Source organism: Scatophagus argus, chromosome 22, assembly GCF_020382885.2.
Source record: "Scatophagus argus isolate fScaArg1 chromosome 22, fScaArg1.pri, whole genome shotgun sequence".
In the NCBI taxonomy this organism is placed as follows: domain Eukaryota; kingdom Metazoa; phylum Chordata; class Actinopteri; family Scatophagidae; genus Scatophagus; species Scatophagus argus.
This window is the reverse complement of record NC_058514.1, coordinates 8,204,612-8,231,792: the sequence shown is the minus strand read 5'-3', so window position 1 is coordinate 8,231,792 and position 27,181 is coordinate 8,204,612. Positions and strand designations below refer to the sequence as shown.

The window sequence follows — 27,181 nt, the reverse complement described above, 5'->3', positions numbered from 1 at the left end:
CAAAATCTCCTCACGCTTTCATGAGCTCATCCTTGTTATACTACAGCATTTGTTTGAAAATATTCAAATTTTCATAATTGTTAATATCACTCAATAACTCCACTAATATTTGGCGTAGAGTCACCAAAATCTCCTCACGCTTTCATGAGCTCATCCTTGTTATACTACAGCATTTGTTTGAAAATATTCAAATTTTCATAATTGTCAATATCACTCAATAACTCCACTAATATTTGGCGTAGAGTCACCAAAATCTCCTCACGCTTTCATGAGCTCATCCTTGTTATACTACAGCATTTGTTTGAAAATATTCAAATTTTCATAATTGTTAATATTACTCAATAACTCCACTAATATTTGGTGTAGAGTCAGCAAAATCTCCTCACGCTTTCATGAGCTCATCCTTGTTATACTACAGCATTTGTTTGAAAATATTCAAATTTTCATAATTGTCAATATCACTCAATAACTCCACTAATATTTGGCGTAGAGTCACCAAAATCTCCTCACGCTTTCATGAGCTCCTCCTTGTTATACTACAGCAATTAGCTTGGGGGAAAAAAATACAAAATGAAAAAACTAAATAAGTGGTTTCAATGTCATTTTTCTATATATTTTAACAACAAAGACACACTCCCTTGTGTCATTTAAATAGAAATAATTTGAAAATTAATATGATTTTTTTTTCCAGGTAAGGAGGAAAGCAATGAAGAAAAGGAATAAAGTAGAGACCTATTATATCATGTAGTTTTGTGTCACGTTTACTAACCACCACTCAGACAAAATAACAGATTCAAAAAAACTTTTTTTATTAGAACAATACAGCAGATATAAAGGTCTATTGCAATCAAACACTCCCGCCAGAACGGAACATGTGCTTCAACAGACAATATGCGCTCACCAAGAGAAATAAATTAATATAAACAAAAAATGAAGAGGGGGAAAAAAACAGAGAAATCTTTGTGATGCAAAGAAGAAGAAGAAGAAAGACCAATCACTCCTATCATAATTCAACTTCCTCCCAGTTCAGAAAAAGCTGTTGCTAAATCAAAACTTGCAATCTTAAATTACAAGACAAATAGTTTATGATTAAGTTAGAATTTCCGTTGTGCAGGTGTGAGATTTTGGTATTATCAGAAAACATTTTTTAAAAGTTCACCTTGTTTAATTCACCTTCATAGGATTTTATTTTTGATATTTTTAAGGTGAGAGCGACTGTCACCTCACAAGATCTCTGGCTGAATGAGAGAAACAAATGATAAATAACAGAAAACAACAAAACAAAAAGTCAAATTAAAGCTTGCAAAAAAAACCAGCAGTGGACAAATTAAAATACAATCCAATCAAAAAGAAAAAACTTGTTAGCGGGCAGAGTTTCCGTGAGGAGGTGAATCTTATCAAGCATCTCAGAGTAGGAAGACTACAATGAACTGCATCTGTACTGCAATAATACTGCAGTTTTACCAATAATGATACATGTATGACTCTGAGGCCTTGTTCATAAAAATATCTTAAAGATATCCATCACGTGTTTTAACAAATCGCTTCTAACTGTGACATGGAAACTGGTTTCGTCTTCAGATATATTGAACAAATCAACATGACTCATAGTTTTCACTTAAGATTTGTTTTTTAATGGCAAATGCGGATCTGATTTGGGATCAGCGCTCTGACGTGGAGCACCAAAGAGAAAAACAGTCAATTTGCTGTCTCTTTGTTGTATATTTCAAGGTTTTACTTCCCACTGCACTGCAGACAAAACAGCAGTGTGTGTTGGGAGTCGCTGTTTGTTTGATAAGATTCAGATGTTGTGCCTGATGTTTCCCTTCTCACATCCGCCTTTCATCCTTGCATATACAGAAAACATGAAGTTGTTTTAAGCGCTTCCCTCCGACCGCAGTATTACTGTATTATTCTGTCCGTCGCACTGCTAGAGCATGTAACACCTCTCATCTTTCACTGATTTATCGTCTAACATATTTATTTATTATAACATGTTTTTTTTGTTCTTTTTTCATATATATTTCATACAAATCTATAACCCAAAATTTAGAAATCTTATTTACATGGAAAAGTTTTTTTCATATATACTTTTAAAAGCGACTATTAACCCCCTGCCCACCCCCCACTGCCTTCACAATTATGGAAGAAATCCAGAGACAGTTTCCACTCAACTCTCTTTTCTGTTTTCTCACATCTGAATGCTCTAAACTGCATTTACCAAAAAACACCGCCAAAATGTTTGTTTTTTTTCTTTTTAAAAGCCACAATTACACCTCCTGTTCAAATCAAACCACTCTTAAATGTCAAAACTCAACACAGAAGGAAAGGTGGGATAACTGAACGGCGGTTTTGAAAGCCTCGCCCCCCCCGCCTTCCAAAACAAACGGAGATACTTCCTGTAAAGCGCAAAATCTCAACAAACTGGTTTATAAAACACATCGTCTTGGAAGTGGTCTTGTAGTCAACAGAGCCAGAGGAGGAGGCGATGGACAGACAGACAAGAGGGACAGAAAGAGAACAAAAACCCTTGTCAGTCATTTTTAATAGCGCCCCCTGGGAGGACATCCTGTGTATGACACGCACAGACACACACACACATCAGACAAGCCACTTCGGTCTTTAGTCTTGGTGTGAGGGGTTGTGTGTGTGTGCACCATTCAGGTTTTATGTGTGTAATTCTGTGCATACTATTAGAACCAGGGCCTCCCCAGAAAATGTGTGTGAGTGAATGAGTGAGTCGGTATGTGGGCGTGTCTGCGTGCGTGTGTGCGCGCATTAGAGCGTGCCATCCTCAGCGCAGCCCGCTCCTGCTGTGTAACGAAACTCCTGCAGGTTGGAGACGCCGTGGAAATGAACGAAAGCCCCCGCGACCACCAAAATGTGGAACAGCTGGTGGGAGTGGAACTAGCAAAGACAAACAGAGAGAAGGAGTAAATGAAACGTGTGGGTGTGTGAGAGAGAAACAGAGAAAAATGTGAAGAAGAACAAAGAGCTCCTACTTTGGGAGAGCTTCAGTCAGCGCACGTGTGTGTGTGTGTGTTGGTTACTTACCCAGATGTCACACTTGCCCGGGAAGAACCTCTCTGGGATGCGAGCGGCGTACAGACAGGCTCCGGTGATGTAGAGCGCCGCCATGAGCAGCAGCCAGCCCATCTGACCCATGGTGGTGGCCTTGATCAGACCCTCACTGATGACAAAGTGCAGGGTGGGAACCACACCGCTCAGACCCAGACCCACAAACACTCCTAAACACAAACGGATGAGGAGAGAGAGATGTTTTTCTTTTTTTTCTTTTTTAGTGGTTTATGATCATCACATCATAAAACTAGCAGGCTAACATTAGCTGTGCTGCTGCAGGGGACAAACACGGTACATATTTTTTTGTTTGACCAAGTGTTTCCTCAGGTTACACACTTGCACGGGTAGTCTCTTAAAATATTCATCAGAGCTGTTTTATAAGGACAAAATAAATATCTCACTCTACCTGCTCTGACACCTCTGTACTGCGGCGTGGCGAAGAAGTCACACTGGGAGACGGTGATGGCGGCCAATCCCAGTATGCACACCACTATCAGGTAGATGAAGCAGGGCTGAGGGGAGCAGTAGAAGGAGTAGTACAACCAGGGGACGAATGAGCCCATGATCAGGAAGGCGATCCCGCTGTAGTCCAACCTGGACACACAGAAACAGAGAGTGGATTTATAGAGACAGAGAACTGACTCCATGATGCCTACTGGCTTTATATGTTTACGGGTTTTTTTTAAGCTCTCCAGGACAATTTTTCGACTCTAGACTCTTGAACGTGAAATCGGTGAGTTTTACAGCATGTGGGTCTTACTTTGAGAAGACTCTGGAGACGCCTTCAGAGTGGCAGTAGACTGTGTGGAAGAGCCAGGAGAAGCAGAGACAGAGGATGGCTCCTAGGAAAAACATCCCGATAACGACCTTCTCCTGGACAGGAGCCACGAACGACATGTTGGGCCTGAACATGTACATGAGACCCAGACAGAGGAAAAACAAACAGCCTGCAGGGAGAGCAAATGGAGGGATAAACAACAGGACAGAGTGAGAATTAAATGCTAATTAAGGCCTCTACAAATGCTGCTGTAACCCACTGAATTAATCATCAATCATAAATATGTCAACGGCAACTGTAGCATCCACTGGGACTTAGTAATGCACAGTTTAAACGATGCGACGAAAATAATCTAAACACACTGAAACAAGATGCACAGCAACAATAAAAGAAAAAGACAGCATCAATAGTGTGAAAGTATCAGTAGTATTCACTACTTCTTCAGCCTCACGCAAAACACAAAGGCATTTAGGTGCAGTATCTGTGTTCGACCAGTAGGTGGCAGCAGAAACTCACACAACTGAGACACTTTGCTGTGGTTTAAACAAAGTGTGTAAACAAAGAAACAGCTTAAAAGCAATTTTTGGTTCACAATTCTAAGATGCTAACCTTAAATCTGAGGTAATGCCCTGGAATTTGATGGATTTGAGGCCTTTTTTTGTTGTCTTATGCAAAGCCGTAGCTCAGATCCTGACCTTATCGTGGCACGGCTTATAAAAGCTAATAAGTCTGGTGCTGCCTGTTGCCAGTGTGAGATTTTACACACCATTTCATAATCAAATCTGTCTGAAACAACAGAATAAAGAGATTACAGAAACAGAAAAGCACTAACTTCTTTAACTGCTTCTCTCTATCATTAGTCTTGTATTTCTCTGAATATTCCTTTTACTCCCTGTTTGACCGAAATGCTGTGTGTGCACTCTTGTTTATGTGTTGTTTATAAATCAGTTTCCAACATTTTTTGTAAAGTGACGGTGGAGACAACTTGAGGATTAAGATTTAAGGTTATGGTTAGGAGTGCACTGATGTACTACCTAGCAGATGTGTCCAGATGTTGCCCGTCTCTGTGTGGATTCTAAAGATGCTCTTGAAGCAGGCGCGGAACGAAGGCATGGGTGGCCTGTGGCCGTGAACCAGGAAGTCGTTATCCTTCAGCCAATCGGGGAGCACATCGTGAGGTATGACGCGCCACCGACCCTCCCACACCTGATTGGTTAAATAAGAACACACAGAAACATCGCATTTAATTTTAGAGTGGAAGATGTTAATGAAAAAAATTACTCTTAAATTTCCCTCTATGGGAAGCAGCTTAGCGAATGTGTTTGTGTATGTGTGTAAGAGGGGAGTACAGTGTGTAATGATGAGCGCGTGTAGTGGAGGCGTCAGCGTCAAATGAACAGCATCAGGGTCAAGTGATGTAAATAAACTGGAGTCCAATGTGGCTCTGAAGGAGAGAAAAACAATCCTTGGACAGTTTCTCTCCAGTGATTCACTTCCCTAATTTACAACCTGCAATTTCAGCAGACTTTCAGAGTGTGTGTGTGTGTGTGTGTGTGGGTGTGTGTGACTATTAGTCCAAGCTGGTGTACTCAGTCCATGTGAGTCCACATTCCAGCAGTATCACCTTACAAGCAGACACTTTAACCTTTATTGTTGGCTTGCTCTTCATTTTGAATAATAATAATAGATATTTAATGACACAGAGTAGGTTAAGGAAAGCCCTACAGGACATAATTTATGTTGAAAAACTGATCAGACCATAACCATGTTCTGAGAGTTTCTGACAAAGCAAACGGCAGAAGAGGAAACTAAGAAAATGCCAGACTTGAATTAACTTTGCGCTCTGAAACTACGCTGAGGAACGCTTTAAATCACTAGGAATCTGGTTCGTTTGTACGAGCGACTGACTCATTGTTACTGGAAGTATTCTGGAAGTTTTCTAATTTGGCTTTTATGACATATGTTCCACATGAAACACAAAGCAGAACATAAAAAAAATGCTTAACAGGAGCCCAGGAAGTTTACTTAGGATGTAAATGTCTCTTTTCATTGTATTTTTATTGTTTTATTGGTTCCTTTTACTATGTGGTTTTATTCGGCGTTGTTGTTAAACGGCCTCTGTAAAACAAACATTACTCTTGTAAAATTTAGTGGGTGGTGGAATTAAACATGTGGAGCTCCAGAACATCCGCATGGATCAGTTAAGGGACAGAACGGAGGAAAAAGAGGAAATATTAATAATAAACGGAGGAAATTCATGAAACCATTTTAACATGTGTTGTCTCTACAGAATGTGTGCATTGGTTACCTTGTGTACAAACTCCTCCATCCTCTCCATGGCATGGTGAGCCTGCAGCAGCGGAGTCATTCCCATGAAGCCTTCATCACTGCTCTTCTCATCCTCTTCTGCCTTTTCCTCTCCTTCTCCTCCTCTGTCATCCTCTTCGTCTATTCTTCTGTCCTCGTCGCACTCGGGGACAGTCTGACAAGAAAAGAAACGGACACATTGTTAGGGCTGTGGGATTTTAGGAGGATTGGTTGTTTTATGACACCTGGGCTATTTTCTCCTGGACTTCCTGGACTTTTTGCTTAACAAATAGTTTGATTTTTTTGTGGGTATTTTGAGTTTTAAATATTTTGTTTTTCGATGAATGAAGTACAACTGGAAGACACAGCGGGTGAACTCTAATTTGGACCCGCTGCAAGCACATGGTTCCCACTTCAGAAATGTGTGTGACTTTATTGATCCCAGCTTGCATAATCCTGTTCATGCACGCAAATGAGATTCAACATGACAAGAGAACTTCCTTCCAGGTTCATCATCGATCATCTTGCGTAACCTGCTGCGGCCGAGCGGTGACATCTGACGTGGATTCAACTGTGCAATAAGATCACAAATCATGTTGTGGTGTCCTCTGATGCACTTTGTGATTATAAAGAAAATTTGTATTTTTACAGCTGCAGGATTCAAGTGATTTGTCTTGTATTGCCCGTGAGCTACAGACAGGATCAGTTATTAATCATTCATTATCAATCAATTTTATTTTTTTTTTCATTACAGCAAAACAATTGTCACTGTGACAGTGTGTATGCTGCAAGGTGTTAGATAACTGAATTAGCATGCCTTCAAGGTGCCTGCGTTTTCTGTATCAACCAATTTTAGCACACTTTCCAGATTACAGTAATTACAGACAACTAGTATGCCAAAGACGATATCGATATCAGTGACTATGGAAAAATGTAAAAGATTAACAGAATTTTGTTGATTTTTGATTTGCAGAAGGGTGCATGCACATGAACAGACTGAGAAGAGATTTACTGACTTCAGCACTGATTAGATTCATAACAATCAGAAATTAAAAGTATATTTTAAGAAAGGAAAAAAAAGAGCAAATTTTTTGATTGAACAGATGCAGACACAGTCTGTCCAATCTTATAAATGGAAGATTAGACAGACAGTGTGAATTCAATTTAACACAATAGCTGTCACAGCTGGGGAGCCGGGCTCAGAATTAATATGGTTCGTGCCTTGTGATAAATACACAGTCATTCATCATAAGTGACACACAAGCACACACAGAACCGCACTCAGAGCTGAGCACACACACACCAAAATGCGGCGATGTGGCGAGTGGATACAGGTGGACAAAACTGATAGTGCACAACAAAGACGTGTTAAAAAAGAATGCATGTAAACACAGAATACATATTTCCTCACCACCAACGCAGACACACACACACACACACACACCCCATGTTCTGCTGAAAGGAAGTGATTAGAAAAGATGCGCTGTCTATTCTTTTTATTTCTCCCCAGGAGGAGGGCAGGCTGAGGAACAAAAGAGAGACAGGAGTGAGAAAATTAGAAAGAAAAAAAAACACACAGCGAGACGGAGAAAGACAAGAGAACTGCAGAAAAAGAGAGAGAGAGAAGTCCTGTTGTATTTATAATGCATGACTAACCCATTTTTAAAGACCCACCAGCAAAATACACTCCAACTGCAAGGTCTCTGCTTTGTGCGGGTGCGTGTTGACCACGATGTCTCTTATGGGGACATTTACATGTCTCACCCAGTCAAAACTCTGCGTACAGCCAACACTTTCAGGTGCCTACAGTCGCAGCTGTTACATCTGTCTGTCTGCTTACGAGTGTATAGACTGTGTTTAGTCAAGCATAAGGACCAATCTCAGTCTGCAGATGTGCAGTAAGACAAGGACACACACACACACACACACACACACACACACACACACACACACACACACACATATACATTTTCAATCACACCTGAAGGAGAAGAAAACCACAACCTCATAAATCCACTGTTTCAAAGCCCAGATAAAGGTGACACTTGATAACTATTGTGCTGTATTGTACTGTACTGTGAGTGTGTGTGTGTGTGTGTGTGTGTGTGTGGTTAAGCATCAGTGATTGAGCATACTATGTGAGCAGAAGGCATCTGGGTGGCTGCCAAGCAGTCACGTGTGCTCTGCGGTTTTTGTGTGTCAGCAGCCGCACATGTGTCCGTGCATGAACGTCATGCAGGTGTAAGCTCTAATTCAGAGCTGCTGGTCTCGCCGTGGACTGTGAAGCTATTCTTGAAGGGTGTGAATACCTGTGTGTGTGTGTGGGGGGTCGGAGAGGGGGCGGGGACAACAGAGGTGTCCTCCAAGTGTACTCAACACACCATAATGAAATCTACACATATATGTACAGACACACACTCACATGTTCACCGTTGAAGCATGGAGATGCATTCAGATACGCATCAAACACACAACATACTATTTCACACAATACGTACAGGATGAGACGACGGCTGTAAAATACTGTTAACACTTCAAGAACCCATTAAAATAAGGGGCAGCGTGTGATAGACACCACTTTAGTTAACACATGCAAGAAGAAAAGGAAAGTAAAGATGGGGAGAGGGGTGGAGGGGGTGGCATTTAGACCACAACCTTTATGTTAATGTGACTTATGACCAGCCACCTTCTCACTACAAACTACTGCACCAGGATACTGTACTGTCACACTATTGGTGTGAAGGCAGGTGTGTGAGAAAGAAAATGGCAGAATATGTGCTTATCTCCAAACTAGTGTAGATGGGTGAAACTGTTGTCAAATGATCTGGCATGCTTCTTACTGGCAGTAAAGCAAAGCAAGAAGTACATGCAGAATTTACTGGAAAATACTAACCTGCCCTGGTGATACTTGATTATGAGAAAACGACAAAATAGACACACTCTTCTTCTTCCCTGGTCAAAAGAAGCAGAGGCTAAAGAGGTCTGGTAAACCCCACATGCCAACGTAGTTTGCAATATTTTGGGATTTTCAGAGTTGAACTCTTCAGACCCGCTTCCCACAACTGACTTGAGGCAGTTTATCAAATTTTGTGCAGCTTTTTTAATTGTTTCTTTACTGATGGAAAAATCCTACTGAGCAAAATGAAAACCATTTAAAAACAATGAAAACAGTTTTTTCTTAGCTTGAGATTACATTTCAGAGAACTATGGTTTTGGTAAATGCTGTTAATATTGGTGTTAGTTAGTATCTGATTGTCTCTGTCTGACATAAAACACAGTGTGTTGAGTGTTGTACTTAAGAGGAAGCTATGGGAGCCTGCAGATACGTGGAGTATAGAAACACTGAAGATAATCAGATGCCAGCTTTAGAGACAGAACAGAAACTGCTTTTCTCCTGTAAGACATGTTTTCAGCTGCACAAAACTCAATCCAGACTGCGAGTGTTGAGGTTGAGGTTTAGCAGCAGGTGATGCAGAGAGTTTGGCTGTGAATCGCTCAGCTGATGCTGCTGTAATCAGATCTAATAACGACAGACGGGAGGGTGTCGCAGCAAAGCAGTTCTTGGAAACATCGTCTACCACCAACACACTAACGTGCTAAACATTCAGGCACTCATACTACACACACACACGCACACCACTTGGATGAAAGCAATATGTCAGCCACACGTGACTCAAACTGCCCAGTCTCCAACAAGTCATTATGGCAGAGGCTGAGGAGTCAAATTTTGCTCTGTGTGAAAATGTTTGCACATGTGGTTAAGGATATGATCCCATCCCTCTGGGAAGTGACCATCCTCGGCTCTGACAGCCCACTATAAGACAGCTCATCATGTATGACTAAAACAGTGTGGAGGTCACCGCAACCCGGGTCGGCTGCTCGTCTGAAACAGAGCCACAGTCACATGTGTTGGGCAATCATTATCGCAGTTGTTTATTATCTCAGAGTGCCGTATCTACTTTTCTAGGAAAAGATTTCCAAGGAAATGCCAGAGCAAGTCATTAAGACTCAGGAAATGTATTTAAAACAGATTTGATAACACATTCAATTTGTTAAAATGACTAGTCTATCATGAAAGTAAACACTCAGCTTTTGGGCGAAGTTTTGGAGGACCATTACTGATCTGCTTAACGCTTGTAAACTCATATTGCTGTTATGACTTTAAGACCCCACCTCACACTGAAATCTAGCTTTGACTGCAGCGCTATTAGAACACAAATGCAGAGAAACGATACAGAGCACAAAAACTGCAATCACTGATTATTTTTCCAATCAATCACCTGGGATATTAAAAATAAGAAAGTGAAAAAGGCTGATCACAATTTACCAAAACCCAAGCTGAAAAACTCAAAAATATTCAGTTTACTATTATAAAAAACTAAAAAAATAAATGTATATTTATTTATAAACAACATAAATGATTAACTGATTATCAAAATTTTCCAATTTATTTTCTGTTGATACACTAACAAATGAAATGATTACCGTAATCACTTCAGTTCTACTCACAACTCTAAGCACAATGTTTCCTGTATGTATGTGTGTGTGTGTGTGTGTGTGTGTGTGTGTGTAAACTATCAGAGTTTTTCTCAGTAAAAAAAAAGGCTCAGGAAACCTGTCTGTGCTGTGGTTACATTTAATAACTTTGTCTCGAAAGCCTTTATAAACGTGAAGTTCTGTAAACGCACTGTGCACATACATTACACAAAAACAAAAACTCCATTCATTCCTTTAAATAGAAGTTCACAAAATGGCACAGTACCCATACTTTGAAAACCACAAAAAGTTAAAGTGTATACAACTTTGGTACACAACTCAAGATAGAATAAAAACTACAGCAAAGTTTTAGCTTTGCATTATAAAGTAGCAACACCATAAGCACAGCTGGAAAGCCAGATGATGAATAAAATACCGAGGGAAATCTTACAGGAAGAGTGGGTTTGCCGGACAAAGTCGAGAATAACAACAACAGCGCAGGCACGAGCTAAGCAGCTAGTCCTGGATGGTACATAGACATGAGAACAAGAGAGGAACAAGGAAAAAAAATCCCCTGAGACATCGCTGTGCCTGCAGTAAATGAGGCAGCTTTTCTTAAAAGCCCCTAAAGACCAGTCTCTCCCTCTGTCTCACACACTGACACACACAAAAAAACATATATCCAGCTCCCCTCTGACTCATTAACCATTCTGTACGTAGCCCTGATTAAAGACTGTTCACACACACACACACACCTGAGACACCTGTGCGTGTGTGTGCGCGTGTGAAAAACGAAACCTCGGTCCTAATCAGTTCTGCTAAACTCTGCAGTCAGAGAGTAGAAGATAAGTTTGACAAAAGGAAGTGAGGAAGAAAATCTACCAGCGAAACATCGAACTCTACACTCAATGTAAACAAGGTCATGTGTTGGCAGTTTGGTAGAGGTGGGATCCAGGAAATGGCTGCCAGCCAACAAGAATACAGCTGAAAACCGGCGGACCAATGACAGCGGAGTTTGAACTTATAATGGACCAGAAAGGGAAGAGCTCACCCTTGTACACCGTAACCCCTGCACAGTGCAGACGGGGAGAGATTCGACATGTGACTCACACATGCACAATGCTCTCTTGGGACCGAAACAATTTGGAAAAGACGCCAGGACTCTGAAAAACAGACAGTATGTCCCAAACACATGCCAGACTAAAGAAAAAAAAAAAAACAGAAACTGTGGTCAGGCTGCCATGAGACTAACTGTTCTCTCTGTTCTTGCCCATGACCATGAGGAGGGCATGAAAAATCTGCATTAGCATAGCAACAAAACAACACAGATATTAATCACACAGCATCCAGTCAGAGGGCTCAAATGAAGGATCTTCACTGTCTAAAACCACTCCAGAGTTGCTTTTTTGCTTACTGGGTATCACCTGCAGTGTTGTGAGATTTTAAAAGCCCACAGAGGATGTGATCATCACTGCCTTTAGAGAGATTATTTCAACTAATCTCTTCAAGATGTTTAAAGGAGTAGGTCAATATTTAGGGAAACATACTTTAGTGCTTTATAACTGAGTGTTAGCTAGCGTGGCAATGACCAAAGGCAGCACAACCTGCCTGTCAGCACATCTAAAGGTCATTAATTATCATGTTATATCTTGTCTTTTTAACCTGTGCTGGACTGCTTCTTCTTCATCAGTCTGAACCAGTGCAGCATGTCAGTACTGTAACAAGGGTGCTCGAAAAACTGAAGTATCGTAATGTTAGATGGCAGGTACAATAAGAGGAAGTGAAACTGGATGTCCACCTGAAACTGGGCATTGAGGTTAATAGTATAAAATATCGGCACAAAGAGAGGATGTGCAGTGCAGAGGACTTGAAGGTCCAGAAGCTCAAAGCATTGTTCACCGTTTATTGGTATTTCCCTTGTTTTGTGTGTATGTGTGCAATAAAATTCCACAGCTTGCATTTTTGGCTGACAATCTCCTGTTCTTATCTGTCTTTAGTGTACAGTATGTGTTCGAGTATCTGAGTTTGTTTCTGGGTTAGAGGCGCATGTTTTCTTTTCATTGCCTGGTTAAACTCCATTTAAAAAAATAGGGGAACATTATTAGACTTCATTGGGTTCTTTGGCCATCTTTGGTTGTCAGTGGGATCTTTTTTCCACTATCCTGAAAATCTAATTTTTATTAGCTGCATTAGCCCAAACTTTCAATTAAACTGACTCACCTAACAGCTAATGCCCTCTAAAACACTTACAATCTCCTAAATTTAATCGAATAATCTCTCGACTGGACTTAAATGACACTGAAAATTTGGCACTTGGACAAATTACCAATGCAAAACTACAGCGTTAGTCTAAGAGGCATCATTACAATACATCAATTGGTACTGATCTGTTTAAAAAGTTTTGAGCAAGAAACTCTCATGACAAACATTTTATACTAAAGTATGCGGCTGGGAATGTTGGCAGTTAAAAAGCTATTGTTTTCAAAACTCTTTTACACATGTGGGTGTGATCAGGAAGACACACAAACAAACAAAGTTCAAAAAAGGTCTGGAAAAACAGGAAATTTTAAATAGTGTTTTTAACAAAAAAATACATTTTTGAAAAGAAAAATGAACCACCCTGTAGCTTTTAAAACAAAATGAGAAGCCAAAAAATACAGACCAAACTGCAAGAGACACAGAGGCAACCCATCTAATTTGATGGCAAACAGGAGGTGTGATACCAACCCCAAAGCACCACACACTCACACACACATTTCGAGACTCGCACTTACACCTACAGTAAGTGCTGAAAAATTCAAACAGTGGCCTTAGAGGTGTTGAAGACAGCATGCCCTTGCTGCCTGGGGAGAGGAGGCCTCGAGCGTTCTCTCAGGTATCGGGTAAAACGGGCACACACAAACACATGCAAGCGGACAAAATACACACACACAAATACTATTGTGTTTCAGCTCAAAGGCTCTATGCTGATTGCCCACACTGAAAAACGGACTGATGGCTTTGTCTGCACGCACACACACACACACACACACACACACACACACACACACACACACACACACAAAGTCAAATAGGAACACAGGAATGCTGCCTCTGGGGGAAAGTGTCTCGCTTATGTGTTTGATCAGTCCAACAGGTTGCCTTCATGCGATTCTAATAACAGATGTGATTTTTTTTTTTTTTTTGTAAATGTGTTTGCTTTCCTTCCAGGAAGACATCTGTACATGGACACAACAGGCCTATTTTTAGGGGCTGTGAATCTCGCACACATTCAATGTACACATCACTTTAGACTTCGAGTGTATCTAAAACTGAGCATCAGGCGAAGCTGAGCCAACCCGTTCATAATACACTGTTAATTACTTTAGCACAGAATGACTCATCGTGGAGTCTGAAAAGCCTTGAAGGTGGTCAGGGTGTCGATTATAAGCGGAGGTTGAAAAGCTAGAGAAAAAGGCTCATTGTAAAACACTGCAAAAGCAAGTTCCAAGAAACATGTTGGTAAAAGCTGAGAAACTGATGACATACATATTGCTCTCCTTTCTGCCCCGATGGTGCTTGCTGTCTGTAAACAAAACATCCTGTGCTTTTTTTTACTGGCCATACTTCAATGTGTTCCTGCTTTACATTTCAGCACTGTTTACTGGAGTCTGACAATGTGTCACTGTTTTATATACTACTATATTACTGCTGGGGATAACTCACCCATCACGAAAATTAAAGCAGCACTAAACATCGCCATGCAGTCTTTCAAAGGCACACATAAGCAAACTCCCACACATCATCCCAACAAACCAAATTTAAATATAAATCTGGTGGGGTTAGATTATCTTCTCAAGTCTAATTAACTCTAGTGTTTAATGTTCATTTTGATATGTGGAAACATATTAGGTCTTCAAAGGGTAACTGAAGCTACAATATCTTTTAAACACACATACACACTGCAATCAAGTGATTAAACCACAACACTAATTGCTGTTTCTAATGAACATGAGTATGTATGTGTGTGTAGCATATGGCTAACATCTTCAACGCTCTGTGTGTACATGTGTATCTGCTTTGTAAATATAATGAAAAAGTAAAATCAATTCCTATTCATGTCACGCCCACATACAGAATTTAATTTGGGGGGAAAAAAATCCAGTATTTAGTTTACTTGTATTGCTTATGTTATTACACAAAAAGACTTTGCTGGTCAGCCTCAGTTACAGAATATTCTGCTTCCCTACTAACAACACGTATTTAATTATTAATGTGAGGGTGTGTGTTTTGGTAGGATAGTTTTACTGAGTGACCAGTCGACCCACACCGCGCCACATGGCTCTGAACCAACCAGATGTCAGCGTGAGTGTGTGTTGGCGTGTCGGATACTCACCCCATTGTGTGAGGGGCACTCTGAGGTACTGAGGTGACTTGTTGAAGGACCTGAGATGGGCGTGTCTCCTTTCTCCCGGGGACTCATGGGACCTGTAGACGTGCTATCTACCGTGTGTTCAATGAGGTTTGAGGTTCTGTGTCGCAGTACAAAGGCCGGGCCCTCGGGCCCACTCGTCTCCCCTCCGTCCAGCTTGAAAGGCTGGACCGGTCTCCCGGGACAGAAGGCTCGATGGATAAAGCTGACTTAATCCAAATGAGAGCAAACCTGGTTCAGTGCAAAAAGGAGTAGATGGAAGTTAAACAGGACACAACGGGTGCAAATGTGACAAGGTGACAATATAAGATAGGAGACCAACCTGGACTTCACTGAGGAGGCTAAAGTCTTTGGACTGGACTAATGTCTTCACTCAGGACTTTATGGAAAAAAGCTGGAGAGAAACAAAAAAAGAGGAGCAGTAGGAAGGAGAAAGAGAGAGAGAAAGAGGTAGAAATAGAAAAAGAAAGAACACGAGGGGGAGTTAGTTTCCATGATTATGTTTATCTTCAAATGTGAAATTACAGTAATAAAATGCAAGCAAGACAAAAAAGAAGAAACAACAAGGACATCATGACTGTTGACCCAATATTGTTACAACACTAAAGCAATAACATAACCCTGATAGGAGTTAGCCAAATAATAAAAAACTACACGCCAATACAATAATCAATAAACATTAACATTAGATAGATAGATAGATAGATATACTTTATTGATCTCAGACTGGGAAATTACTTTAAAACTGATAAATTAAGTGTAAAGTATAAACCCATAGCACAAGCATCTATATCTATTTGGGCCTGACTGCCCAGATCAAATGTATGATAGTGGAGGCATTATCTAGTAGTGAAAAGGTCACAACTTGAATGACCTCACAAGACAAACCGTCCTAAAGATATAGTATATCACAGTGCCCACAGTAGACCATTCATTCAAGCCACTTCTGAATTGTTGCTTTATCTCTATCGCTTCAACCCGTGATATCAAGGTCATAAAATACTGGATCTACTAACACGGCAGCCAGTTAGGAGCTGCCAACTTGCTGTCATGGTGTAAATGCTTTGTGGAGAGAGGCATCAAGGACAGGAACACGAAATGCACACACGCAGGAAGTAGATGTGTTCCCTGTTCATCTGTCTCTAACCACTTCGCTGTTTTACTACACAGTTTTTATTCTGCTTGACAGAGAAACATAACACCACGTCATCAAAAATCATCAAAAAAAATTCCAGCTTGACAAACCAAAACCACCAAAATCAAGCCTGGCATAATTAAAAAACAAAGTCTTATCCAGTAAGACATACTGATTGGGTGCAACACTAGACAGCTGTAAACTCAGACATTAATTGTCATTAAGAAATTATCACGATGGCAACAGGAGTAAAAATGGGCATGCTAAACATCTTAAAACCTTAAGAAAAAAAATAAATTTTGAGCAAGCATGACTGCTAAAGAAATGCTTTGTTTGGAAAATTTACTTTTCTTTCCTCGTGCAGTCATTATGCCGTGGTGAGGACAAATATGCTCATGTGTACCTAAACCTGATCATATTTACAGTAGTTTGTTTCCGAAAACTCACACAGCCCAAGCGTTAATGTTGCGTAAATGATGAGAACTGAGGCTGCACATTCATATCAGCATATCTTACACTGCTGAAATTAGTTTTCACTCTGTGAGTCTTACCCTTGTGTAAATATGCCTGTGAGCACTGGACCACTTAATTTAAACCATCCCCCTACATTACCACACACATACATTAGGGCACTACACACTCGAGGGGAAAGAAAACAACACAACTGCACACACACACCTGAGTGTGTAATTACGAACATTCACACACCAAGTGTTAGAAGACATTTCTAACAGGGTGATGTAAGCGGTGCTTTTGTACCGAGTCTACTGTAACATCAGTGGGATCAAACTGAATAGCAGAGTTCAGAGAGTTGAAGGCGATAGAAAGTTGGCCTCTTCCCATTACAGCCGCTCAGCACCTGACAGAGCATGCATAAATCATCATTTTGAAATAGCTTTATTCAAGACTAAAACATACTCACAAACACTGTATAAGGGCGATGTATAGGAGGCAAACCAAGGCCCTGGTCAGACCTGGTATTAACATGCATCCTGACTGATCCAATCACAAGTGAACAGCCCAGTGTACAGCTGTGCAATGCACTCAAGATGCATTAAGGACACATTTGAGATCCAATTACTCAGAGCACATTTGGAGGAGGTTTAGACCATATATAACCATATTCTTTGAGGAGTGTGTACCCACATGTGTCCTGGGCCACAATGAAGTACTGCTAAAGACGCAACAACAACAGGCGATATAGCTTACAGTAATTTAAATTACATGTATTGTAAATTGTATTATAAATTACCTGTACTTTTACAAAGTACCATATTCTGACATTATTTACTTGTTTTAGTCACTTGTTTCACAAAACAGGTGTGTGTTGTGAGTGTAGAAACATGCAGTGGCAAAAGAACATTGACATAGACTTAAAAAAAATGGAGAGGATAGACAAAGAGTCGAGAAAAGAAAGAAGACACAAAAGAAAAGGACTGAGAAAATCACTAGATGACCGACAGGAAAAATAAAGAGGGTTTCATAACCGAGTGACATCGACCAACAGACAGCACCGCTATTCTGTGCTGGAAAAATGAGAAAAAAAGACTGAGGTTAGCTGAGATGACTGGCCTGTGGGCAGGTCCTATAATCGAAATGAAACACTTCTACGCTCAGAGATCATCCAATCAATCTCTCCACTTTTCATCCCTCCTTTTTCCTCCCCAATTGACTGTTGCTGAAAATTACACTGACACTTTTTTTGAGTAACTGCACCCTCATTTGCTGTCATGATGAAAAGTGAGACTTCATGTCGGTCCTTATTAGCCAGAGGAATAAACTACTTTTGATGGGATTTTTTTTTTTTTTTTTTACAACTATCGTCTCGTGCCACATTTGCCACACAAGAACAAACAGTTCTCAAGACAACTGAAATTGCTGAGACATTTTGCACTGTGAGGGTCTGATAAGAATCTGAAAGCAGTGGAACATTAAAAAAGAGTTTTGTGGGCATACATGACCATTTCACTTTGTACATATCTGCATATCCACACATTAAATACAGTCAGTTTCCTACTTGTTTCACAGCTTATTGTGTGGGTGTGTGTGTGTCTGTGTGTTTCATTTTCTCGGCCTTTGCAATTTCTAACCTGAGGAAAGCAAGTGCAAAACAACCAACAAAGGCCCTTTAGACTATATCCTGACCTAAAATAGCACACTCATTTTGCCATTTGCGCCATTAAAGGACAATAAAGCACTAAACATAGTTCTTCTATGTTCACAAGCTCCTTTTCCACCATACCTTACTGGCTGTATCTTACATTGCCTTATCTACAATACGTGAGGAAGGAAGAGCCACATGATTGGCCTGGTCTAATCAGCATATCTAGTTGGCCACATCACTCTATTGGTATGTTCACGTAGCTTCTATCTGCTTGTCAATAAGGTTGTGTGAAGGTTGGAAAGAAGTAGGAGGACAGCAAATACCATCATCAGTACAATTCACCTGAAAACACTGATTAAGAACACCGCATTCAAGAGTAGTAGAACATACAGAACAGAACAACCCATTCCCATATTACTGTTTTATCTCAACCCCATACTGAGATAAAAAGCAATAAATATGATGTAACACAGAGGAAAAAAATGACTTGCACACCCAAACCAAATGGGGCTTCCCAGTGTCGGTGCCAACTCCAAATGTTGAAGTTTCAGTTCTGAGAGAACAGCTGACACATTGTTTCTGTCCAGAACAGGATGTAAAATGACTCATCCAAATGTTTCATGCAGAGCAACTGTATGATCGCGATCTCCTCGGCACATAAAAGCCATATGAATGTCGTGTACACCTTTATTTTTTCCTCTATTAAAGTCCCTGTGTGAGGTTCAATCATTTTCCATAATCAAGCTCCATGAAACAAACCAATAACACAGACAACTTCACCATCTGCTCTGTTTTTCTTCAACTCACGAAAAATAAAACATCAAACTGTCCCGAAGCAACACTTTAACCTCAGGAAGAAAGAGATGAATGGACACAGAGGATAAAAACAGAACAGTGCCCTGAAGGAACCAGACTTCACTTGACGTGACGTGCTGGGTAAACTTGGGTGAAGGAAGAGATTAACCAAATACCTCTCCTCACCCAGAATCTCTACTGGTGTGCCCTGGAGCAGCACTTCTCTTTTCCGGCTAATGAAACTGCTCAGCAGGCACGTTTTTTTCAACCTTTCCCCAAATACATAAAACAAGGTTGTGTGTCGTCAGCCATATAGAAAGTCTTTCAGTACTCCCACTGACTTCCCCTTTTAATTTTTAGTATTTTATTCTCTTGACATTATGAACCAGTACTAGGGCTGAAAGAGTAATGCTATCAATACACATTATTGTCTTGAAACCATGGATGCTATTGATCCTTTAATACTGACGTTATTGATTTGACCTAGAGGTCAATATCAGCAATAACCTCAGTGTGCAGTGGTGTATCCAGTACAGCTGATAAGGCACTGTTTGTACAAGTCTTGCAGGCTGTGAGGCATATAGTGAGTCTGCAATTTTAAAACCTTAACTGTTTTGTAATCCTAATATTGATCTTTAAATGTCAGGGTCTGTGATGTGACCCCTGATCTCAGTAATACAGGTTTTCAGGTTGCAGTATGTTGCTGGGTTTTTGAAAGCTAATAAACATAAAAACAAAATAAAGCAAAGTGAATGCCTGTGACACATTTGCGTTTGTGTTAATGCTGCTGCTACACTGAATATATTCTTCAGCTCTGATTTGGTACTGGATGCTAAAATATACTAATTTCAAATAGCTTGAAAGGTTGTGTGGGTTACTGCATTACAGTCTCACATGGAGGCTGCAGGTATCCAGAGAACCATTAACTGGCTCCTCAGGAGATGTTTGCTGACACTAATTCCCAAGTCTTCTGCTGATTAGTCTGAAAACCAGTTACCAGCAGCATAAAATTATTTATTTGGATAAACAATTCCCTTCACAAAAGAAAAAAAAATGCCTCCTTAACATCAACATTTAAAAAAATGCCTCTGATCACAAGGAAACTGAAACAGTTTTTTTTTTTCTTTCAACCCTCTTTCAGGTTCCCCTAAGTGAAATACACAAAAGGAAATGCAAATACAAATGATGAAAAAAACAATTAAACAAAACAAAGCCTGCAGGTGGTAGGCTACTGATAGACAAGCAAAAGCTCTAGCACAAATAGCCCTATGTATTTATAATATTTACTCAACAAAGCTGTCACTATTACATCTGCTTATTCTGATTGTTCCATGAAGGTTTAGCCCCTAACGAGGTCATTAATCAACTATTCCACACAGGCATGAATAAACCTCCTTAGGTTTATTGTGACGTGTCAATTTTGTATTCATCTCATTATCACTTCCTCTCGCTTTCTCTGAAGAACACGCACACAGCCGGCTGACTACACTCCACAGTATCATCATCACCATAGAGCTGGAAAACATCAGTTTTTGTAACTGACAGACAAGCCTAACAGGAACTCAGGTAGAAAGAAAGAAAAAAAAAAAAAAACAAAACTGAAAAGAAACGTCAACTTGACTTGATCTTGTTCTCTAGTGTTTCCTCCTCGTGTGAAAAAGTGAGTGGTGTGAGTGGTGCAGCTGTGAAAAAGTGGGAGTGGAATGAAAAAGAAGCAGAAGTACCCTCTTCTGGCTCTTCAACTTTAGACTGGGTACCCACTGTAGGGTTGACGGGCCCATCTGTTACTGCTATGACTGTACTAAAAAAGCCCAAATATATCACTTTCTGTGGAAATGATGTGTAATAGAGAAAGGCAGGGGTGACAGGTGACCTGAATGATGGCGAATGCTGCCTGAATTTGAGGCAAACACACCTGGTTTACAGAGGCAGGAGAGAGGAAATGTGTTTTATGGAGAACTTGACTATGCTGGACGTTTGCCTCCCATCATGACTGGTAAATCTCTGTTAAGTGCCCATTAAAAGGCTCCTGCTGGACACTAAGATGAATTTTGATTCATGCTTTATTCAACACAGGTGAGCCGCAAATGCCAACGAGTTAAAACAATAACTTTTCAAACACACATTTTTGTCTGCAAGGAATCTCATTAGGTAATAAAGTCAAACTAATTTCTCTCACAGATTTAGTTTAAATACAGCATATTGCAATGACTACACTGCTTTACATTTAACTAAAAATGCCAAAATACAGGTTTTTGATTTGACACACTGCATAGGACCTTTATCAACAGCAATGTTACAGGTCTTGAGTTGTGAATATTAGTTGCTGTCAAGCAACAAGCCTTATTCCCTATGAATGTGTGCGCAGTGTCTGTGCCACTTGGTCAGATATGGCCTATGGCCTCACACCTGCTATGTCATTACTCTCTGTCTGACTGACACTGACACACACACACACGATCATAGCAATGACACGAACTAGGACGACCTATTAAAGCAAGGACAGTAACACTGAGTTAACAACAGGCATCGACCAAATGCTGTTCAATCTTCACCAACTATTTAAACCTGCGATAACTGATTTATAACTGACATATTTTTCAGATAATATAGTGAACCTGTTAGCAAAACAGTTCCTTATTTACACCTCCAGCACCTACAGAGCAATGTTAACATTACGTTCTTTTGAAAGTCCAATATTTACTCTTTTAGCTCCATTTTGGGCTTTACCTGAAGGCATGTTTACCCAGTGCTGCTAAGACAATGAAGGGATGCAGTCTAAAAACAGAAATCCAACTTAGGCGTGACTTTCAGCTTGTCTATGACCTCACACCTGGGTTTTTAGGTTAGAGGCCTATAACAGACAACAGAATACACAGTGTTTTAATAACAGGTTACACCAGCATGTCAGCTTAAAAATCGAAACTGGCTTACACTGATATGTATCTTTTCATTACTCTTTTTTGACAGCCGAGAGATTTCACAATAGCTTAAGGACAAAAGTTAGGCTTATTCGACATCTAATTTATTTAAATTTTAACCAAATGACATGTTAAAGCGTAATTTAAACCAGCTTCATATTCATCAGTGGGAACTTTTGGAATGTCTCCATATTTACTTCCTGTATGACAACATCTTCAAATTCAAAATAATCAGCATTCCTATAAATAACATCACTTTTTAACTTCAAGTGTCCACGTGACACTGACAACAGGGAGCAGAATCATAATGTCGGTCCAAAATCCAGAAGTACATTATAAGATAAAGACTTCCTCTGACAACATATTTCGCACATTGCCCTTTAAACAACTTGGCGACGCTGACTGGCTTCTCTCATGTCTGCCTCTTTTTTCACTATCTGCTAACATCAGCACAAGTCAAACATAAAGATGCATATCTGTAAAGGTTAAGGTGAGTATGGAACGGTCGTTAGGGAAGACTGGCAATGCCTTGAGCCCTCTTATCTTGCTCCGGCAGAAAGAAAAGCAGTATCGATGTCAATAACTTTTTTTTATTATTATTTCTTTTTCTCCAAATGGTTTTGTCCCAAAAAGCAATTACTCAAGCACATTATCAGCCTCTGAACCAAAAAAAGCTCAACAGTAAAATTATGAGTTTAATCAGTTCTGAATACTTAATATCAAATTTACAAAAATAGGACTTAAACTACATCAATCAATGACCTTTTGCTATCCATTAACTATTGGACATCACGCTGTCTTCACTAAAAGTTGGAACCGTCATTCTGGAGGATAACTGTTCAGTTGGTGGTGCGACTGACTTTACTGTGCTTTATGCCGTGTGTGTTCCTGTGGCAGGGGGTTGGTGAATAGGCCTCCCTTTGTGTTTAGGACAGCTTTACAATGATGTAAACCTGCTCTTTAGGGACCACATGACTGCTTTTACTGTTCACTGGGACTATGCAGTTGCACTGAGACCTGCACTTAAAGGTAACCACACACATACACGCCCACCCTACCATGATATTACTGAAAATACTTCTTTGATGCTGTGTCTCCATGTAGCTACACTTAAAAGCTGCTCAGTGCAAGCAATAGTGTAATAAAAGTGTTTGCTTTAGCCTACTTGCAGCTTCATCTGGGTGTGGTTTGCTTCATTAGAAAAATTACTCAGAAAAGCTAGTTTTGTACGTTTTCCTGTATCAAACCACTATCCTAGCTGCCTTTTAACCCAGATCAACTACCTGTCGGTAACAGAACAAACTAAATAATATAAAGACAATAATCTTACTTCATCGAGTTAACCACCTAGCTTCGTTATATTACATGTAACATCTAAGCTGTCTGTCTAAGAATGGGTGTCCTCTGGTGACCACTCAGTCCTGGTACTGCAGCGAGTTACTGATGTGGCTGCCAGCAGTCTTATGATGGAGAGATAAACAAAGAGAACCAGTGTGAAGTGAACCACACACCCTTGTTCTCTCATTCACAGCGTACACAAACAGGCAACCACGTAGTACAGTTACTACCAAGTGAACACACGCTTGGCAGACATAGAGGGGAAAAATATAAATAGTCCAACAATATAAATATGTAAAAACTGTCAATAGTGAGTATAGACTGAATTATGTGTAACGAGAAATGCCCCCACAACACCCCCTTCCCAATACATTCCTAATTCAATCAGAGGACAAGAGAAAAATACAATGACAGATTACACACATTCAACATATGTTAGGCGACATTCGGGTGTCCTTCGCCAGATGAGATGGGCCAATCCGTCAAAGTCAACTCAGCAGTTTGGTTTTGATGTGTAAGAAACTGAGGTAAACACACAGAACTCATGTAACAATCTGTCACATTTATACCTCACAACTTTCTTTTGAAGAAGTAAGCAGAATTCATGGAGGATAGAAGAAGGTAAAACATGCCCACCAACAAATAGAAAATGATCTGATTTTGCCTCTACTAGAGAGAAATGTTCCCATAATCACAGTTTTTCACACAGACATAATGCCGTAGATGCAAGCGGAAAAATACAAAAAAAATGCATAGTCAAGTAATCAGGTTAAATCCAGCCCAAATCACCACCCCAAGTTTTTGTTTCTAAATGTCTCTAAACCACCAACCATCTGAACAGCTGAAACCACAACAAGGTCAGTGTACTGTTGGCTCTGCTAGTGAACACGGTCTAGCTAAATGCAGTGGTTTTCATGCACTGGGTGGTAATGCAAAGGTGGGTCACATGAAGACAAAAATAGATCTCCTAGATGTTCTGAAGAAAAGTGAACCTAAAGCTACAAACTAAATTTAAGATATAACTTCTGGCTTTAGGAGTTTAACCTGAGCCAGTTATCAATCATAATAATAATTTTTAACGCCACTGGCATCAGATTGGTGCTTGGTTGAAACACCAAGTCCAGGTGTCGGAATCAGCATCAGGAAGGAATAAACAGTATTAATCCACATTTACACAAACGTCTGCACATACACTGACAAATTTCCAAACACCTACATAGTTACAAATCAACATGAATAAAAGCTGCTGGAAGTAGCTTGCATACACACTCTTTATCACAAAGAAACATAGTTTTTATGTGAATGCTGTTTACACTTTTGGGGAGGAAAAGAAGCTTCCTTTGCTCTAGAGTCTAGACAAAGTGATTAACTAATGCCATGCTTATTTAGCTGGGCGTATTGCAAGTGTTGTCATGTGTATACACGTTCACTTTGGCAACAAACACAATCCATTTAAGACAAAGGTGTGTTTCATTCTTTGCATGTTATACACCACACGCAAACAGGCTTTTTTTGTTGTGAGAGAGGGAAAGAAAGAACAGCCAGAAACAAGAAGAGGAATATGAAAGAAACAGAGAGGCAGCTACTTATGATCAATCAATTTTGCTCTGACAGTTCTCTACTATTCTTAGAAGCTATGTTTAGCTGCTCTCCTGCCTGGCACACACTCAAAGACTGACTTCATTATACATTAAATTCTCTGGAGAGTTGTGCTTCCAGTAAAAAAATATGACTTATAGCTCAATAGCCATGTCTAGCAGGGTGAGACTTGATGCACACATTAGCTCATGCAATGGAAGTTCACAGCTTATTCTTTGTGTAATTGCAAATCAATATCTTGAAACAGGAAATTACTGCAAATTTTCTGGCAAGATGAATCTCAGATAAACTCTACGTGGTAAACTTACTGCAGTCCTGTGGTTATTGCTTTATGCACAACACAGAGAACACAGCTGCTATACATAAAACTGATGTACAGATCTGCTTATCATCCTTGGGTGGGCTGTGACACTGAAGTACACTGACCTGCAAAAAAGCAACTTGAGAATAACAACAGGATGGGCATGTGTAATTATATTTAAAGATCATAGTTTTAAGTTTCTTTCCGGTGTTGTTAACTTGCATGGGTGCAGACTTGCAAGTTGAAATAATGACACTGTGAAGCCTCAAAGGGTCAAACTGCAAAACAAGGCGCTAATTAAAAATGCAAAACCGATTTCAACACAAATACCAGCTAAGACGCTGCTCCATGAAATATCCATGGGGTAATCTCAAGATAGGAGACGGCTGGGAGTGTTTTTGTACGTAGAAAGTTTGGGTTCATGGCAAACAGGCTATCAGCTACCCAGCCCATATAATATTTATAAGATGACCTCATGCTTTGTGGCAAACCGAACAGTGAGAAGAAAACTGAAATGGGATGGGCAAACATGCAGTGCTATATGTGCATTCAGAGCAACTAGAAAAAATGTTACGTAGCAAAAAAGTAAAAACAAGAGAGAATTTATACTATAACTGCTCAGTTTTCCAGTGATGACAGTCAATAGTATCTGATGTTTAACAAACCGCTCTCAGCAGCCCTTTTTGCAGAAAGGATATATTGACTGCTTAATAACGAAAATGATAGCTTCTTCTTTGAGTACGTGCTTAACAAAAGTCAATACAAAAGATTTTCTACTATGGCTAACAGTGTGAAAAATGTGTAAAGTCCCTACGAATTAGGTTCATAATGGGACATCGTGTCTTTGATGGTCATATCGAAAAACTGAAAAATCGAAAAACTAGCTCAGACTGACACATAGTTGTTTATTTCATATTTACTGCATAGACAAAAGGATCGATTCAACAGCATTAGTACATAACACAGCTAGATACCAAAACGTGTTTGCAAACAAGATCAACCAAGTTGAGTCAAAACAAGGCTATCAAGTGACGAATCAGCATTTACAACAACTTCTTAATAATATAATAAAGGCTTACAAAGGCAAAGGCTTACACTCGCATATAAATCAGCAGCAAACTGAGCCACAATAAGCAATGCTCAACACAAAGTGCCGAGGAGTCAACACAACAGTGGCGAGCAAGCCAGACAAAGAAACTCAAAACTCCAGCCAGACTGCGTTCTTGTTGACAACGACAATTCGTATACTTTCAACAAAACACACACACAAAAGAGCATTTTTATCTATTTGGTCTCAAGCTGGTGCACAGTGTCACCTTATATCTGACCCAAGCGGTGTTGTCACAAGTGAATGAGAAGCAGACGGCAGCCAATCGACAGAGTCTGACGATGGTTTGTTTACACCGAGCTAGCGAGGTGGCTAGTCCGCTAACACCAGCTGCTAAATACGAAAGAAGCCAAATAACTCTTAAACGGAGCTTGTACCTATTTTGACATCTTACCACATCCACCGACATGCATTTAAACATACCAAATATTCCATCCATATAAGTGATAATGCCTCGCAAAGAGAGCAAAGCTGCGCTTTCATAGTGGCTAGCAGATTATGCTTCTCTCGGTTGTTTTGACAGCCAGAATTAGCTGGATAGCAAAGCTGCTAGCTGGCAGGTTACATTCAGAGAGTCGCTAACGTTATGGCAGGAAAGTCCTGGATGAATTCAACAGTCTGAAACAAGATAGAACAACAATAAACAATGGCCAATGTCAACTATATTACTTACAAAGTCCCGATGTCTGAATGAGAATCCGTCCTCGTTGTCGTATAACTTAGCAGTTGAGCCAGAGTTGTAGAAGCTGCTCTTCTCTCTACTCTGAAGGGTTTCTGACTGTCGCTAGACCTGACTGGACGTATGAGGGAGGCAATCACTGCGTAAC

At 40.1% G+C, this 27,181-nt stretch overlaps 1 protein-coding gene across 1 annotated transcript; it reads right to left on the bottom strand.

Annotated features, from left to right (window-relative positions):
* Positions 1 to 787: 787 nt before the first annotated feature.
* On the bottom strand, positions 788 to 27,181 carry adipor2 (adiponectin receptor 2). The gene is made up of 9 exons (XM_046378856.1): positions 27,028 to 27,181; positions 15,376 to 15,447; positions 15,018 to 15,284; positions 6,168 to 6,341; positions 4,894 to 5,065; positions 3,842 to 4,028; positions 3,488 to 3,675; positions 3,055 to 3,248; positions 788 to 2,907 (listed from the first exon to the last, which is right to left on the bottom strand). Exons 3-9 carry the CDS (start codon positions 15,102 to 15,104, stop codon positions 2,779 to 2,781), a joined length of 1,131 nt encoding a protein of 376 aa, XP_046234812.1. The 5' UTR covers positions 15,105 to 15,284; positions 15,376 to 15,447; positions 27,028 to 27,181; the 3' UTR covers positions 788 to 2,778.

Excerpts from the sequence above, each read along its gene's own strand:
- adipor2 (XM_046378856.1), bottom strand. The coding sequence starts at position 15,104 with ATGAGTCCCCGGGAGAAAGGAGACACGCCCATCTCAGGTCCTTCAACA. Across the intron at positions 6,342-15,017 it reads AGTGCCCCTCACACAATGGG|ACTGTCCCCGAGTGCGACGA; the intron begins GTGAGTATCCGA and ends TTTTCTTGTCAG. Across the intron at positions 3,249-3,487 it reads GTACAGAGGTGTCAGAGCAG|GAGTGTTTGTGGGTCTGGGT; the intron begins GTAGAGTGAGAT and ends GTTTGTGTTTAG.